Source organism: Diadema antillarum, unplaced genomic scaffold (assembly GCF_040938485.1).
Source record: "Diadema antillarum isolate AM-2024a unplaced genomic scaffold, OU_Dant_1.0 scf00000039, whole genome shotgun sequence".
NCBI lineage: Eukaryota > Metazoa > Echinodermata > Echinoidea > Diadematoida > Diadematidae > Diadema > Diadema antillarum.
The window spans coordinates 1,270,755-1,288,525 of record NW_027270928.1 but is presented as its reverse complement, the minus strand read 5'-3'; the positions used below and the strand labels follow the sequence as shown (position 1 = coordinate 1,288,525).

The window sequence follows — 17,771 nt, the reverse complement described above, 5'->3', positions numbered from 1 at the left end:
AGATACTGTTGGCACGTGGTTGGAGTTTAATATCTCTTCTGAAGACTTGACGAAAATAAATATTATAGAAAGAAAGAAAAAGATCTTAAGCTTTTTTCAAGTATTGTAGTGTTTCTAAAACAACTTTTTTTAAAGGTTATTGATGTGAATTTTCCAGGATAAATATTCATCAGTATAAATGCAAAGATGCTAAACTCTGGAAACGTCTTGCAGCAAATTGGTGTTTTTCTTAGCATTATCAAGAAGAGTAAATAATTTGTAATTTTCCTTTATCTTAGGAAATGTTTTTCGCAATATTTGCTTATTCCACTATTTGGAATGTGATATAAAACGTTGAATTATGGAGGCAATTATTAATGAATAACAAGTTGGGGTAAAACAATATCAGAAAGAACTCTTCAGTTAATTATTGAACATTGTTTTATACATTAAGATATTCCCAACATGATGAGATAATTTTGTTAGTGTGAATCACCTCTGGATGAATTTCAGTTTGCTAATAATTATACTGTATGAACAAGCATATAGGGATCCATTTGTAAATTTGAACTACATAATTGAGAGTCATATGCACAGCAAAATGAGTGAGAGGATTTGGGATGAACCATAGGGCAGTCGTGAACACCCAAAATGACTAAAAGTGGACCTACAAGAGAAAAGACAGGTGGTACTCTATTTGATTTGATATAGGTTTTCTCGGTCAATTTCGTACTTTTGTCATTCAAGTTGCTATTACGAGCATTCAGTTTCACGCATTCCACGCTAGCAGCACTGGATCAGCAATCAAATGCAATATCCGGTCATTCGAATTCACTATCGGAGCATTCAAATTCAAGAGAGGAGCACGCATTTCAGCAATGAGCATTCAAATTCATCTCAAGCATGTCAAGCTGGCGACAGAATCTCGTCGGTCATTGAACATTGAAATTCGTGAATAAGCAACCAAGTTCCAAATAACTGCATTCGATTAAAAAAAAGTCTCGAATTTAGTTAGTTTGGGGCCGTGTATACATCTTTTTCATTCAGTTTTGAATATATTTGGATTTATGATAAAGATAATTTATTTTGCAATATAGGTCCACCTGTTTATTTTAAAATTTGAACTCGGGCTTCACGAGAAGGAATATACAGGTACATTAGGCACTGTATAGGCCCACAGATGAGCATAATAGGGAAGGTTGATTGACACCCTCGGTATAAACAAAAACAATTTCGACTACATTGCAACTGATAACATAAACATTGTATACATTATTGCATGTGTATGAAATTCAGGCCATCAATACTTTGTGTAATTAATCTAACGTGGAAAAAGGAGTTATAGACTTTTTTTGAGAAAGAAGAAAAGGCATACACTGAGTCATGAAGGCTTGCATATAGTGTAATTATGACTATTTTACACTGATATGTGTTAATGTATTCTTTCTTTTTCAGTTCAATAAATTGATTTTAAACTGTAAGGTCCAATCAGCAGTGCATCCAAACAACACAACGATAATCTAATCATATTCCTTAATGATGCTGCACGCTGACAACGCCTCAACACTAACCACAAAATGATGATGTATCAATAAAAGACAAACTGACACACAACGATCTCACAGAGTCCCGCAAAAGTATACCAATAAGATAGCAATAAACAACAAAAAAGACGTATACAATGTTCATATCATCAGTTTCAATGTAGTCGATTTTTTTTCCCGAAGGTGTCATAAGATCAACCTTCCCTATTATGCTCGTCTGTAGGCCTATACAGTACCTAATGTACCTGTATATTCCTTCTTGAGAAGCCCGAGTTCAAAGTTTAGAAATCAATGAACAGGTGGACCTATACATGTACTGCAAAATAAATAATCTTCATCATAAATCCCAACATATAGGTTTTCCCATTCATTTTCAAACCTTTTTTCATTCAACTTCACAAATTTTTACTTCAATTTCGTCGCGGGATGTCGGGAATAGGCCAATCTTACTTTCAAATTCGTCTTTCGTCGTTCATTTTCAAATAAAGTCCATTCAATTTTGTCATTTGGCAGACATTGTCGTCATTTACAGTTCAAATTCGTCTGTCTCACTCGCAGCACTCAAAACTGCAGGATCGGTTTCGTCTTTTGTCAATCATTTTCGTTAAATTTTCATTCATATTCGTCCCATGTCTCTATACGGTGTGATTTACCAGTCATTCATGTATTTGTTTTTTTTTTCTGTAACCGTTCACATTTTACAGTCAGAAGTTAAAATACATACAAATGTCCCCCCCCCCCCCACACACACACACAAAGAACCACAGATACAGACACACCCACAAGCAATCCGAATACACACTGATACAAACAGACGTACCGTCTCGCAAACGAAAACACTGACAAACGATTTCTAGGCAAACATGATTAAGGACAAAATTTAAGTATAGAATTGTAGCGTGTTTAATGTTAAAGAATGGATAACATAATTATGTTTGCTGCTTCCCAGGGTTTTTTGTTTGTTTGGTAGATACTTTATTTTCTGCAAATCAATACATACATAGATTGAATAATCGTGAACATGGGAAACATACAAAGTATATTTGAAACAGAGTCGTTTGACTTGCATAAACAACGATATAAAAGGAAGTTAATGATATTACAGTATGCATGTCTATGCAGCTGGGATTACAATAACAATATTGTATTTAAGAAGTGATAATGCAGAGGGCCGCCATTGTAAGCATTGCTTGAAAAGATGGCCGGCCCGAGGAAAAGGTAGGTAGGTAAATTGGTAAACAATACAAATTCTGCTGCGAAGATAGCAGGGGAAAATAAACTCTGATGTGTGATGGTGGTGAATGTGCGTGCGAGTGCTTGAGAGTGCACAGGGGCAGATAGGCTGGGATTTGGAATGATAAAATTGGTTTGCTGGAAGAGGGAATGACTTACGATGTTGCTACAAAATTTAAAGTTTGCTTCATGCATTATGATGCGAAAACCTGAACATTTCGAGTTAAAGTTCAAAATGTGACACTGACATACTGTCCTAGGGTATGAATTTTGACTGTCGTTTATCCTTCAATCAATTTTGGTTGGCAGTCATGTTTTTCGTGTGTATTGTCTAAGCAAATGGTTAGGGAATAATGTGTAACGATGCAATTTACCAGAGAAAGTAGAAATATGTCGGCTTAAAGTTGGTTCACCATCAAAATAAAGAATCGACAACATCGGACTAATTTGAATGAAAAATTCATGAAATTGTGTGAACAAAAACGAATTTGATCTTCACATTCTGCGATCCGTCAGCGGGAGGGATGAATTTGAATGACAATTGACGATTCTGAATGCTATGTCTTCGAAAATGTTTGACGAAAAATGGATTACAATGGCAATCGACGAAATTGAAGTTTGGATTTGCGTTCCACGTGCTTCTCGGGACGAAATTGAATAATAAATCCTTGAAATTGAATGACAAAAGTGCGAAAATGGATGGGAAATCCTGTATTAAACCAAACTGTTTTCTTTGCGATTTGGATATAAATGGCTTCTTGTCCCAATGATTACATATAACAAGAGAAGTGTGTGCATGTGTTTTTCTTTTCATTGATCGTGTCGAGACATGGATGTACTGTTGTTTTTGCATGTGCATTATAGATGCATGTCAAATTTCACTGATGGTATATTATGGGGAAAAAATGAAAACTTTGAATTTAATATGAATGTGTGTCAAAATATCTAAACAGAGAAAGATTGAGTTGGCGAGCGAGGACAAAAAGGTTGGGATAATCTGGAGAAGCAAAGTGCTGGGGGGGGGGGGGGGGGGCAGGAAAGGGCGAGAAGGAAGGGAGGGGAGGGGGAGGGGGAGGGGAGGGGGAGGGGGTGGGGGAGAGATATGCTCTTACTAAGTCACACCGCAACACAAATGTTGCACATCCGGCGAGTCGCTGGCGTGTAATCCGCACTGTTGCGACAGGCTTGTGCAGCGTGCACGCATACTATACCTTGCCCATGACTTGTGCGTGAGGGTTCATTCACAGCTCTGCGAAGGCATATTGCTGTACCTACATTGTGTCTGGTAGTACATGTATCTTCCTTACACTTTCTGTTCCTATTCAGTCGATTCCCGCTCATTTCAGCATCGACAGAACAACTTGGTTAATATGTTTACATGTCCCTGAGTGTTTTTAGTGTGTGATAAACTGCAAAAGGTTGCAATGGTTTAGGTATAATTAAACACCCTCTTTGGACAATGCTTGAGCTCAGCGGATGCCGCAAAGGCGTTATTTGGCCAAGCAAAGTCAAGTAAAGTCGATCGGACAGTACGCTCACTGAAGCGGAGCAGAATTTGTCGGAATTAAGTCAAAGTCTGAGTCATCATGTTGACGTCGTCGACGAAGACTCCTCGATTGCTAGTCTTCTTCATCGTCCTCACCGTCTCTGTAGTGGCCTACTTCATCGTCAACACAGCCATTACGTCTCCCAGCATGCGGCAACTACACCGTAAGTACCCAAGTACTTCCTGGGTCTGTGTTCACTGAACGCGCAAGCCTGGAAAGGATCTTGTTGAGCAGTATGTTAAGTGAGTCAGAAAAAGTCACGACCTTTGAGAAATTTGTTGTAATCGCGAAAACGAATCTATATAATTTTATGAACAGGCACAGTACATGAAACCATGTCCTGCAGTTGACAAGAGTTGTCATAATACATTAGTGTATATACATTTTGTCATATGCGGCTGTCCGCGATTTATCTTTCTCTAACACGCCAATATACTCTTAAAATATCTATGTTGTAGGAGTGCTTTATTTATAGACATGGCAAGTTTAGTAGGCCTATATGAATGTACGCTTACCTTGTTCGTGTCTTCTTTGTCACATATCTCACTGAATATTCACATAAGCGTGACACATGATCTGCGCACTAATCTTCTTCAAAGATAATATACACTGTATACAGCAAAGTTAAAAGATATAGCAATAGCCGGTGCATGCAACTTTCAAAGTTTTGCTCTGTGTAGAAACGCATATGGGAAGGGGTGTTCAAGCTGTAAGAAATCACACAAATCGACACACACACACACACACACACACACACACTCTCTCTCTCTCTCTCTCTCTCTCTATGCTATGTGAAGCAATTTTGATATTTCATGCATACAGTAGCTTGCATTGCGTATATAGGTCCTTCACGCCCCAGGGGAAGAGAAAAACATCTTTATAGATAAAAAAGAGAAAGAAATGATAACCTTAACACTTAACACTCGTACAACCACATAAGCAAATACATCCGAATGCCAGTAGATGCTTTACAAAACTTAGAGATCTCGTTGCAAAGCAATTGCTAAATGCTGATTTTCTTCTAAAAAGTGGCGCCTTTGTCTTTCCATTGATTCTAATTGATGACACCATACCAAACCAAAACAAAAGTAACAAAAATGTAATGCCAATAAAGCAGCAAAAAAAAAAAATAAATAAACTGACAGGGAAAAGTATATGTCACCTTATTGTTCTTAAACACTACTAGATTTTGTAAATAATATTTGAATAATCTACTTTATATTCATGAGTATATTATCATAGTACATATTATATTCTCAAAAATAAATGACATACGACATGTGCAGCACATCAAATGAGTAACGATTACTGCAGTATATATAGTACAAATTGTGCACACTGTGTATGCGCTCACGATGCTACTATACGTCGACAGTACTTGGAATGTGTAAGACGATACACACTGTGTATTGCCTGGTATAGGATGTCAACAATGGATGTGCGTTAACTATACTAAGTGCTTTCTGAGTAAACTATAAGCGCTGTAAGTACATTGTACTAGCAAGGAAGACATGTCAAGGAAAATCCGCCCAAGTATTCTGTATACTAGTAATATAGAGTGTCATTGGCAAATCGTGATCGTGGCATTAGGGTGCAGCGTGGAAAGTTATTATTCCAAAGGTCCCGTAGCTCTGCTCAGCTGTTATTGTTATTCTAAGGTTCTCCGTGTCATTATGCTATCTCCATGCATTCTTTTCACATGCATTTATTTCTATATTCCTCGACGTATGAGCATGACACTATAAGATGAACACATTGAAGTTTGGAACATAATTATACTGGTTGTGATAAACACACGACACTCTTACACAAGACGATTACCCACCCGTATAGCGATTACAGTAAGCAAATATACAACCAAAAGAGACAGATGATTATATCAGTCTGACGTTGAATATGGTGACATATAGTACCCACCCGTAGCGATTATAGTAATCAAATATACAACCAAAAGAGATAGATGATAACACTGGGCAACAATTTTTAACTTTTTGAATGTTGTCTTGATTTCTACAACTGATTTAGGGTATTTTTGTAGTGCTGAATCAGGAAATGGCATCCGTTTCTCTCCATCAGGTCAAGTTTTTGTGTTAACCCTTTGAATACTCAATTCTGTAGTTCCCATAGACTTTGTACAGGGACCACTCGGTTCAAGTGGCCAACAGGCTAAGATGATTTGAAAAAAAAAATTAGATCTTGTGACAAAATCGATTACATTTTTGTGGTATTATCAGCTGATTTTTGTCACATATATCACGCTAAATATATCTTTAAGAGAAAAAAAATGTTTTTCCAGCGACATATATTGATTACCTGATCTTAGAAACATCAATTGCTCTAAACTGAATGGTGGGCATTGATAAAGGTAAGTACACGTAAATTGCATGTTGCTTCACCATTGTTCAAACGTCAGGGCTTGAACTTCCGTTTCTTCGAACTCCTGGAATGCTCAGCATCAGGGAGGTCTCTCTTCAGAGTCCAACAGTAGTCAGCCATCATGACTGCGTCCCAGCGACCCTGATACCTGGTCTCCATCTCTTTCATGTCCTGATGGAATCTTTCCCCCTGCTCGTCACTCATTGAACCCAGGTTCTCAGGAAACCGGTCCATATGTGAAAATAGGTAGTGCATCTTGATGCTCATGTTGCATCCAAGGTTTCTGAAAGCAGTCAGCATATTGTTGACAAGTTCTGTGTAGTTTCTGGCTTTAATGTTGCCAAGAAAGTTCTTCACTACCAGAACAAATGCTTTCCATGCTTCCAGTTCCACTTCATTCATTGAGTTTTCGAACTCTGGATCTCTGATGAGCTGACGAATCTGAGGACCATCAAAGATGCCAGCTTTCTTTTTCTCCATGGACAATCCTGGAAAAGCCTGGCACAAGTAAGTGAAGCAGTCACCATCCTTGTCAAGAGCCTTGGTGAACTGCTTGATTAAGCCGAGCTTGATGTGCAGCGGTGGGAAGAGTATTCTGTCTCGGTCCACCAGAGGGTCGTTGATGACATTCCTTTCTTTGCAAGGCACCAATTCCTCTCGTACAGGCCAGTCCTTCTTAGTGTAATGCTGAGCACGATCCCTACTATCCCACATGCACAGAAAACATGGGTACTTGGTGAAGCCACTCTGTTGTCCCAACAGAAAGTTCACCATCTTCAGGTCAACACAAATAAACCACTTATGCTGATCATAACCAATTTTCTCCAGCACATACTTCACCGCTTCATACTTCTCCTTCAGTGTAGTTGAGTGAGCGATGGGTACAGAGGCAAACTGGTTGCCGTTGTGTAGCAAAACACATTTCAGTGATCGGTTGCTGCTGTCAATGAAGAGTCTCCAATCTTTGGGTTCGTACTGTGACACTCCAAGCTTAAGTAGAAGCTGCGCAATATCTACACAGTACACCAAGTCATTCTCTTCAGAGAAAAAACGGAGGTACTCTTGATGCCTGTTGCGGAAGAAGCTGATGCGAGCACTGTCAGAGAGGAGGTTTTTTTCCTTCAATCTGGATGCCAACAGTTCGGCAGAGTCCTTTGACAAGCTGAGGTCGCGAACTAGATCATTCAATTCCTTTTGGGAAAATGGATGTGGAGCATCATCTTCAAAAACCACTTCTTGTTCTTCTGCCTCATGTCCTTCAACACTGGAGGCATCTTCGTCACTAATGTCAGGAAGTTCTCTGAAGATGGGTACTGGAATTTCATCACAATGAGCTACAGGACGACGTGCTGATTGAAGATCAGGATACTTGAGGCTGCTCCGATTCTTTCTGTTAATCCCAGTTACATCAATAGCGCAGAAGTAGCAGTCAGTGACATGGTTTGTCGGCTCCCTCCAAACCATGGGAATTCCAAAGTTCAGACTCCTCTTGCCATTGGTCCACCCACGCAGAGTCTCGGTGCATGCCTTGCACACCATGTGTGGTGCCCAAGCTTTATCCTGGTCACCAAGCTTAGTACCAAAATAAGCATGGTAAGCACGCCTTATGAAACTTGTGACTGGCTTCCTATTAGGAGCAATGGTGTATTCTCCACATATGTAGCAGAACACGTCGGGCTTATTTCTGCACGATCTTCTGGTTAAAGCCATCTCATTCACCTGCATCAACTTTATGCCTTGCTGCACTAATTTTTGGAAGATTTCAAGGTTTTTATGACTACAAACTGATCCCTTTGCGACATAATCACCCAGAACTATTGGACCCGAATACTTTTTGTCATTAAAATAAACATTTCCAATCAAAACAATTAATCAAAATGGCATTTTACCCCCACTGACCTTTTCTAAAATGCTCCACACATGTGTTAATGTGAACAAAAACGTAAAAAACGACATGTGGCCGTAGCTCAAAAACTTGACCTGATTGAGCAAAACCAATGTGATTTTTGGATTCAGCGCATCAGGTTTACCCTAAATCAGCTGAAAAAACGCAGACAACAAATTTGTTGTTGACCAGTGTAATATATCAGTCTGACGTTGAATATGGTGACATAATGTTGGGAGAACAAGGAGTGTGTGTGTGATTCAGTAAGCTGAGTCGTGTGGGGGATCGTATAGTTTTGGTTGAGACCTAATTTCAGGTATCTAACATTTTTTGGTGAGATAATGAGAAACCTCTTATGAAATATGATAAGAGCATGTAAATCCATGAGAAATTCAACGTTTATTTGATGAAAATTGGTTTTGAAATGGCTGAGATATCCAAAACAGAGCGAATCTAAAAAAGTGTGGGACCCACATTTTATTACGATCACTTTGTTTTCCTTTGTTTTTGGATGTTTCAGCCATTCCAAACCCGATTTTCATCATTGAAATAAACTTTGAATTCTTCTTAAAATGGTATGTTCTGTACTATTTCATAAGTGTTTTCTTGGTATCTTGCAAAAACTCAAAAGCCCAATTTTTATCTCCACCAATACTGTATATCCCTTTAACCTTACTGGGAGAAAGCTGTATACGGAAAGCCAATTGGCCCAGATGAAGCGTGAATACATAGGTGTCAGCTCTTGGCTCTGAGTAGTCTGGCTGACGATAGATTAAGTCCTGTTACAGTGGTATAATGGTATAGATTATGAACTCCGAAGAAAAGCGGCGTTGCACAAATGTATTCCGTGAAATAAATTGTTTATTATTGACGAAGCTCGGTGCTTTCCGGCTCGTCAAAATGAAATAAAAATCAAGTAGTACAAAAAATGAACAATTCAAAGGGTTACATAAACGAACAGTATTGCTGCAAAAATTACTATCCTACCAAATCACATTGTGGCAGACATACACACAATCATGGAGTTTAAATGGTTAAATAGCACCTGGAAAAGGGGGGGGGGGGGGTGTGCGGATCGAGCCACCGAGTCCTTCAGTTCACTCGCGTGAAGTTCACAAAGTTGGGGTGTCCAAGGGTCTTACACGCGGGAGAGCGGACGACGGGCAGGTGCGTCACCCTGGAGGACGAGGACGGTGAGTGGGTCCGAAGGCGGGGCTCCGAGACCTGACCAGTGACGAGCGACGCCGACAGATGCCGAATAATGACGAGTGTTTGGCGAGTGGCGTGATGCCGAGTGCCGGGGATGCTGCGTGCTGAATAGCAGCTCGGGATTGATGAGTGCAGGATGTCGCGTTATTCTAGCGATGCGGGCTGGACGTTTGTTGTGAGCTTTGTCGTGAGCTTTGTCGTGAGCTTTGTCGTGAGCTTTGTCATAAGCCCAGCTCATCCCTGAAATAATAAAAATATCGGGTTAAGCAGATAAGGGGTAATTCTATTTTTCATACCTTTAGACTTCCCTCTGCCATGTGTCTGCCACTTGTCTGCCACATTCATTTTAACATCAAAAGGTTTATGCCTGTATATATAATTATAATCAATTCAATTACATACTTAACTATTACAACAAATCATCATATCAATTATACATATCATAGCTTCTAAACATTGCAGCTTCATAGGCCAACATATAATTACTCTGTTGAAGCAATGATTTTCTCACATTTTCTCACATTCAAACTGCCTCTTACTATTATTATTCTTACTCCGAAATAATACATATATGCACCTCGCAATTACTGCGGACGGTGATTATCATACCTCTCAAAACATTAAGTAATTGCGTATAAACAAAATTAATGGTGGTAGCTCACCATAATGCATTCCTTTTGCCTCACTATAACTTGAAACAAAACCTTATCAGTAATTGGGATGCAATAAGCAACGCACATCTTTCTCATATTACAACAGTTATCTTCTTTACATTATAAATATCTTTCTTCTTGGAATTCATTTTCTATACCAAATATATGTGAAAATTAATTACATTTCTGCTTTCTGGATATTACAATTCTTCAGACTTTCCAGAAGCAAAAAAAAAAAAAAAAAACTTTTACTCAAATAATGCAGGCAGTTAACATTTTCCTCCACTTTGAGTTGGAGATACAAAAATACTTAACAAAATGCAATAAATATAACTACTTACAGTTCATGAAAGGGGTGAGTCGAGCTGGGGAAGTTGGGGGCTTCTCCTGGCCTGTGCTGCCAAAAGTTGCGCTGAAATGGGCTCCTCCTGGCCTGTGCTGCCAGAAGTCACGCTACCTGCAAATCTGTGGTTTTGCCAGCCATGCTAAAACCACCTTGCAAATTATAGGGCGTGCCTCAGCCTCAGTGCCTTCCCAATTCCTTATAGCTACCCACACATAGGAGCCTGGGTTGCAGCTCCTCAGCTCTTCATCCTTCTGCAAGGAGCTCTTGGTATCATCTGTCTACTCTCACACACTCTCTCTCATAACTGGGCACTCTCATACTCACTTGCATACACAAACACAAAAGATTTTGCATCCTACCCATATTAAACCCACCTGTCTGAACTATGCTAAAACCCTGGGCTATGTGTTATTGACCCGCTAGTCAGACTGGTACCTTATCCCATTCCTTATAATAATCCCTAGCTAATGTGTTCAAAATAAAGCTAAGATGTGAGCATGCATGATCCTTATGCAAATGAGAGAAGAAGGGGGGGGGGTAAACTGGTCGCATTGTGACATAATCGTCCTTTGATACTAAGAGAAAAGAGAGGATTTCTCCTGTAGCCTGATCAATGTAAAGCTATGTTCACACCGACGCCGAATGTCGCGCTTTAAATCGACAATCAATTCGGCGTCATTTTTATTTACTTTTCAAAAAATCTCACGATCTCCTCAGATATGATATGCTCTGACAAGCTCTGATACGCTCTGATACGAAGTTCGTTCCCGCTTTGGGCGACAAATTATTTCCCGAATCGCTACGGCTTCTCACGCTTTGATGCCGATTGATCAGGATTTGTTACGCTTTAAATCACGCTTTGATATGCTTTAATACTCTTTGGCAAGCTTTGATGCGGTAATCACGCTTTAATTAACGCTCTGATACGATTATCAAGCTCTCTTGTGCATTGATAGGCTCTGTTAAGCTCTGTTACGCAATGGAAAATTTCGAGATCCCGATTGCATCCCGCCTCTGATCCAGAGCATATATAAAGATGCAGCACATACACGAAATCATTGCATCTTTGGCAGAAGAACAAGATATGGAAGTTCAAGATATACCAGAGTATGAACCATCTTATGAAGCAGATATGACCTTTGTCTCCCTGCTCTATAACTACATCCTAGTCCTTGAGGCGGAGGAGAGAGAGAAAGAACAGCGAAGACAAGAGGAGGTTGAACTACCTGCAGGAGGGAGAAGACCATTCATCAGGAGCTGCTGGACCAGGCCATGGCTCACCGAAGAAAGAAGACAGCAGGACGGCCAGTACAATGTCTCCTGGACACAATATAACCGAGATTAGAGGACACTGTTGCCTTCAGAAACTTCACCAGAGTGACCCCTGAGGTGTTCGATGAGATCCTGGAGAGAGTGGCACCAGTCATCTAGAAGCAAGAGACTAACTACAGGCACCCTTTGTCAGCTGGCCTCAAACTGGCAATCACCTTGAGACATCTGGCCAATGTGGGGACAACTACAGATCATTGGCATATGGTTTCAGATGTGGTATCTCAACCATATCAAAGATGATTCCAGAAGTGTGCAGGGCCATTGTAGAGGCGTATAAAGATGAGGTCTTCAACATACCTACCACCCCTGAAGCATGGAGCACCCTTGCCCAGCAGTTTGAACAGAGATGGAATGTCCCCCATGCAATTGGTGCCTTGGATGGAAAGCACATAGCCATTAAAAAGCCAGCAAACACAGGCAGTCTCTACCACAACTACAAGGGGTTCTTCTCCATACCACTGCTGGCATTGGTAGATGCAGAGTACAAGTTCATCTGGATTGAGCTGGAAGGTAAAGGACACCTGTCTGACTCCCAGATATTCACAGACTCTGAGCTCTTCGAAAGCCTAGAAGATGGGTCCATAGGGCTGCCCCCCCCCTCCACCATGCCTTCTCCCTGGAGAAAATCAGCCTGATATTCCCTACTTCATCCTGGTTGACGATGCTTTTGCATTGAAGAGCTACATGATGAAGCCATACAGTAGAAGAGGGATGACAGATGAACAGAGTATCTGCAACTACAGGATTTCAAGGGGGAGAAGAGTGGTGGAGAATGCCTTTGGCATCTTGGCCAACAGGTTCCGGTGCCTGTTGGGAACACTGGAACAGAAGGTAGATAACGTCAGAGATTTGGTGGAGACTGCTGCGGTGCTCCACAACCTGCTAAGGAAGAGGGTGGCGCTGACAGCCAGTGAGGTGGACCACGAAGATGAAGAGCACAACTTCGTTATACCAGGAGCCTGGAGAGATGGACCTCACTGGGAAGATGTTCCGCAACCACCTGCAAGGGGGAACCTCGCCACTGTGGATGCCAGACATCAGAGAGATCATCTCAGAGAATACTTCGTCTCTCCAGCAGTGGGTGCTGTTGACTGGCAACAAAGAATGGCTAGGGTGTATTTCCTGATTGAGTTAAGAAAGGAGTGGCTCAGATATCGTCAGAAGCAGATGATGAAGATAAAAACTTGTGTGTCTGGAAGTAAGAACATTCTCCCATATGCACATTTTCTTTATTTTTAATATAAGTTTGATATAATTTTTGTATTATGTGTACTTGTGAAGATGTTATTATTATTATTGATGTTATTGTTGTTGTTATGTATTTCATCTGCTGGTAAATAATGTAAATACAGACTTTATTGATTATTTCCCCATGAAAAATCAGATAATACTACTATTGTAAATCAGGAGTGAAAATTTAAAGAAATCAAGTTGTAGAATATTAAATTTAGATGTGTGCGATAAAAGATCTTTAAAACGCAATTTTTTGTAAATTGATTATTACAAATTATTATTACAAATTGATTTTCTTACTAATTAAAAATATTAGTAAGAAAATCAATTTTAAATGTGACATAAATAACCCTTATTGTAACAAAGAAAATAAAACAGGAAATAAAATATAAAACATAGAATTAAAAAATGAAATGTAATAAAAAAATAAATAGAAAAAAACTTTGTGAAAAGCTCAGAATATTAAGTTTTCCACAGAGTTTTCTATTTATATTTTTGTTCTATTGCCTTTTCTATTTTATTATCTTTTATACAGGGTGTCCCTGTTAAGCTTTCCTACGCTTTGAGCAAAACTTTGATAAGCTTTGTGACGCTTTGATAAGCTTTAATACGCTCTCCCCGCTTTACGCAATTCGTGACAGTTTAAAATTTTTTGGCGCTCTCGCCGAATGTCTCGAATTGCGCAAAGCTTTCTCACGCTCTATTGCGGTCTTTACGCTTTGATTAAGCTTTAATACGCTTTGTCGCCGCTTTGCTAGCCGATTTAATTCGCCATCAATTCGGCGTCGGTGTGAGCTTGGTATGAACGCTACTGTATGGAACAACGTCATTATTCCACAGAGATGGCGCTTTTATAAAGCTGTCTAATAATGGGGTATTTTCTTTTTTAAATTTGTTTTTTTGGGCCTGATGTTACCTTCATAATTTGAGGAGAGGTGGCCCTAGATTACCAAATTGTAAACCATAATCAAAATAACTTATACACTGTATGCATATACAAAATAACAAAATTCATTTCTTACAACAAACTGATTAAATACGAATTAACACAATTCTTAAATCTGTCCATATTTGGAGCTAGAGGAAATAATAGTGGGAAGTGAGTTCCACAGCCGAGTCGTCCTTGGTATGTAAGAAGACTGATGGAGATACGTGTTCGACTTTGGTACAGTAACTCTGTAGGGGTGAGCAGTTGCAGAAGAGCGTGTCAATCGAACACTGCTACAACATAAGCAGTTTTCCACTCTGAAAGTTCAAGGATATTTGGAAGAGCTTTGAAAGAACAGGTGCAAGCTCTGGCGCACAGTTCTTAAGTACCGTGGCTGAGATGCCATCTGGGCCAGTAGCCTTGGATGTGTCGAGATTACGGAGTTTCTTGAGAACAACCTTAGGCCAGAATCTGATGGTAGAGATGGTTTCATCAGTTTTTAAGTTCAGATTGGGAGGGACTTTGCCCTTGTCGTCAAGATGAGCATTTGCAGCGAAGGTGTTGTTCAGGAGCTCGGCTTTGACTGCAGTCTCATTGAAGATCTGTCCATTGCCACTTTTCAATTGAGGAACAGCAGATGTTTTGTTGCTATCAGTTACAGATTTCACCAGTTTCCACCATTGTTTACTGTTGGCATACTTGAGTTCCTGCTCCAGGTGGTGCGAGAACTGAATACGAGCTCTGCGTATGATGCGCTGGCATTCGGATTTGGATTTCATGTATAAGATCCATAGTTCACTTGTGCAGGTTTTTTTTTTTTTTTTTTTTTTTTGCCACTGTTTGTATGCTCTTTGTTTGGTTTTGACAGCATCATGACATCTACCATTGAACCATGGTTTATCCGAGTACTTGTGTTTGGTAGTTCTGAATGGTATGAAAAGGCCCATGGCATCACCAATGTTGTCTTTCACACTGTTCCAGGCAGCATCAGCACTATGTGCCTTTGAAAGGGAGGACCAGTCAGCTTCTGATAGAAAAGAGCGCATACCGTCCCAGTCAGCTTTGTCGTACTGCCAGATTTTGCGCTTGGCAGGTTTGCTTGTAATTGGAAGTCTGTAGTTAGCTACGTCCATAACCACACAGTGGTCAGAGGAGCCAAGGGGGGCATCAACTGATACCACATGGTTGTCAGGGGAAGTAGTTAAGAAGAGGTCCAGTTTGGAGCAGCTTCCATCCTTTCCAATTCTGGTGGGGTCATCTACAAGTTGATGGAGATTGTTGAGTGTAGCAAAGTCGAATGCAGATTCCCCGTAGGCATCCGTCTTTGTGTTTCCCAGCCACTCTTCGTGGTGGGCATTGAGGTCACCCAGAACAATAATTTCAGATCTAGGGTGGAGCTCTTGGATAGTGTCGATGTGGTCTGAGATGACATCATAGATGCTATCGTCAGCAGAGGGTGGTCTATACACACAGAAAATGAATATCATGCGGCCAGGTAGATTAATCTTCTGGCAGATTAATTCATGGTACAGACTTTCATATTGAGGCATTCTTGTGGCAGCGAAGGCATCACTGTAGTACACCATAATTCCACCCCAACTAGAGTTGTCTGGTCGGTCGCGTCTGAGAAAGGAGTAGCCAGGCACAGTGAATAAATCACCATCGATCTTGCTATTCAAGAAGGTTTCTGATACACAAAAGATATGAGGTCGGGATCTAAGGAGAGAAAGCTCCAAAGATTCCCAGTTTGAGAGAAGACCACGTATATTTGTGAAGCCTACAATAAATCTATTCTGGTGCGGACCTGGGTTTGGATGGATATCTCCACAGACGAGTGATAAAATCATAAGAGATAACACAAATAAGCTAACAATTCCATAATCTTGGTCATTCGTTCCAATATTCATCATCATATAATCATTCCGTTTCGAGGCTTTATCATTTGGTAACGTGGCAATAAGAAGTAGATGGAATGGGCAGCCAACCCAGACCAAATATAACCAGGGGCCGGAGCCACTTGCTCCTGGGACTGAAACAGGGTTTCCCCCTTCACAGTCCGTACGGATGGGATGCAAGCTAGGGTTGTCATCCCCGTAGGGAGCCTGGCCGGCTAGAAGCCTGTAAGGCTAGAAGCCTCCCCTCTATTACGGAATAATCGTGAGATACGGTGAAGCGTGGAAACATGCTTGCATTACCAATCGGTTTTGTGGGCCTGTAATCCTTGGCCTCTCCTAAAGCAGGGAGGTGTGAAGAGACCTCCCTGCCTAAAGTGCTTGTTTGGATCACAACGTCTACATGATCAGCCAAAATGTAAGGGCACGATGACGGACCTAAATAAGTAACATGGGATAATCATTTGATTTTGATTGATTGATTAATTTATTTATTACTATTATTATTCTCATTATTATTAGTGGTGGTAGTAGTAGTAGACGTAGTAATAGTAGCATTTGTTGTTGTTTTTTTCTTCCAGAAAGCATTCCAGAAAGCAAAGCGCAATTCCATCGAAGGGTTGCATTTAAAGACATTTATGTTTGTATTTTTTCATTTGGTTCGAAATATAAATTTTGAAGTTTGGTTAAAGGGTTCGTATAGTTTTGGTTGAGACCTAATTTCTCTTTTCTAACATTTTTTTTTTCGGTGAGATTATTAAAATAAAGTGTTAGGAAATATGAAAGAATATGTAATTCCAATAGGAATTCAACGTCTATTTGATCAAAACTGGTTTTGAAATAGCCGAGATATCCCAACAGAGCACTATACCTGATAAAAGGTGGGACCAACAATCAATCAGAACAAAATATGCGATAATCTTGGGGGGGGGGGGTGGGAGGGAATTGAGGGGGTCAAATAACTCCGGAAAGCAAACAGCGCCTGGAAGTTGTCGTGTGAACGTAACGTTCAAGGTTAGGAAACGTCGAGGTTAGAGCTTGTAGTTAGGGCCAGTGAAGACGCACTCGTAGTTAGCTAACCTCGAGGTTAGCTCGATGTTAAGAGCCACGAGAAATCTTATGGTTAGCGCTTTAACCACGAACCGCAGGGGGTCCCCACTCGTAGTTAAGCACCGTGTGGACACAAAAATCAACGCATTCAAAGGGGCAGGAATTTAACCTTGAGGTTTCGTAACCTCGAGGTTAAGATTCGTCGTGTGGACACACGTCGAAGTTTGGGGGCAAGAGCTTAACCTCAAGGTTTCCTAACCTCGAGGTTAGGGCTTGTAGTCTGAACATGTAAATCAAACCAAAGTCCTACCACATACCGACAAACCATTAGAAAACGTGCAATAGTGTCTTCCTTCACAATACATTTTAAAATAGATAAAATAGATGGGGGGTGTTAAACACTTGTAGAAATGTAGGGACGCCTAATATGTAAGTGACTATGTAAGACACTTTGAAATGTATAAGCATAGGGTCCATGGTATAAGTATCCCAGACTTATCAGGGATTTATTGGATTTACATTCAAACACTTAGAAAATGTGTATCCTGGACAAAATGGTCTGTT

General features: G+C 40.3%; 2 protein-coding genes across 2 annotated transcripts; one reads left to right on the top strand and one right to left on the bottom strand.

Annotated features, from left to right (window-relative positions):
• The first annotated feature begins 12,340 nt into the window (after window positions 1-12,340).
• On the top strand, window positions 12,341-12,739 carry LOC139710908 (putative nuclease HARBI1). The gene has a single exon (XM_071622831.1). It carries the CDS (start codon window positions 12,341-12,343, stop codon window positions 12,737-12,739), a length of 399 nt encoding a protein of 132 aa, XP_071478932.1.
• A 1,819-nt stretch (window positions 12,740-14,558) lies between these two features.
• Window positions 14,559-15,851, bottom strand: LOC139710896 (uncharacterized). Its single transcript, XM_071622822.1, has 2 exons — window positions 15,237-15,851; window positions 14,559-15,020 (listed from the first exon to the last, which is right to left on the bottom strand). Exons 1-2 carry the CDS (start codon window positions 15,849-15,851, stop codon window positions 14,559-14,561), a joined length of 1,077 nt encoding a protein of 358 aa, XP_071478923.1.
• Between the last annotated feature and the right edge of the window lie 1,920 nt (window positions 15,852-17,771).

Excerpts from the sequence above, each read along its gene's own strand:
- LOC139710908 (XM_071622831.1), top strand. The coding sequence starts at position 12,341 with ATGATTCCAGAAGTGTGCAGGGCCATTGTAGAGGCGTATAAAGATGAG.
- LOC139710896 (XM_071622822.1), bottom strand. The coding sequence starts at position 15,851 with ATGGTGTACTACAGTGATGCCTTCGCTGCCACAAGAATGCCTCAATAT. Across the intron at positions 15,021-15,236 it reads CTGATGCTGCCTGGAACAGT|CGCATCATACGCAGAGCTCG; the intron begins GTGAAAGACAAC and ends TCCGAATGCCAG.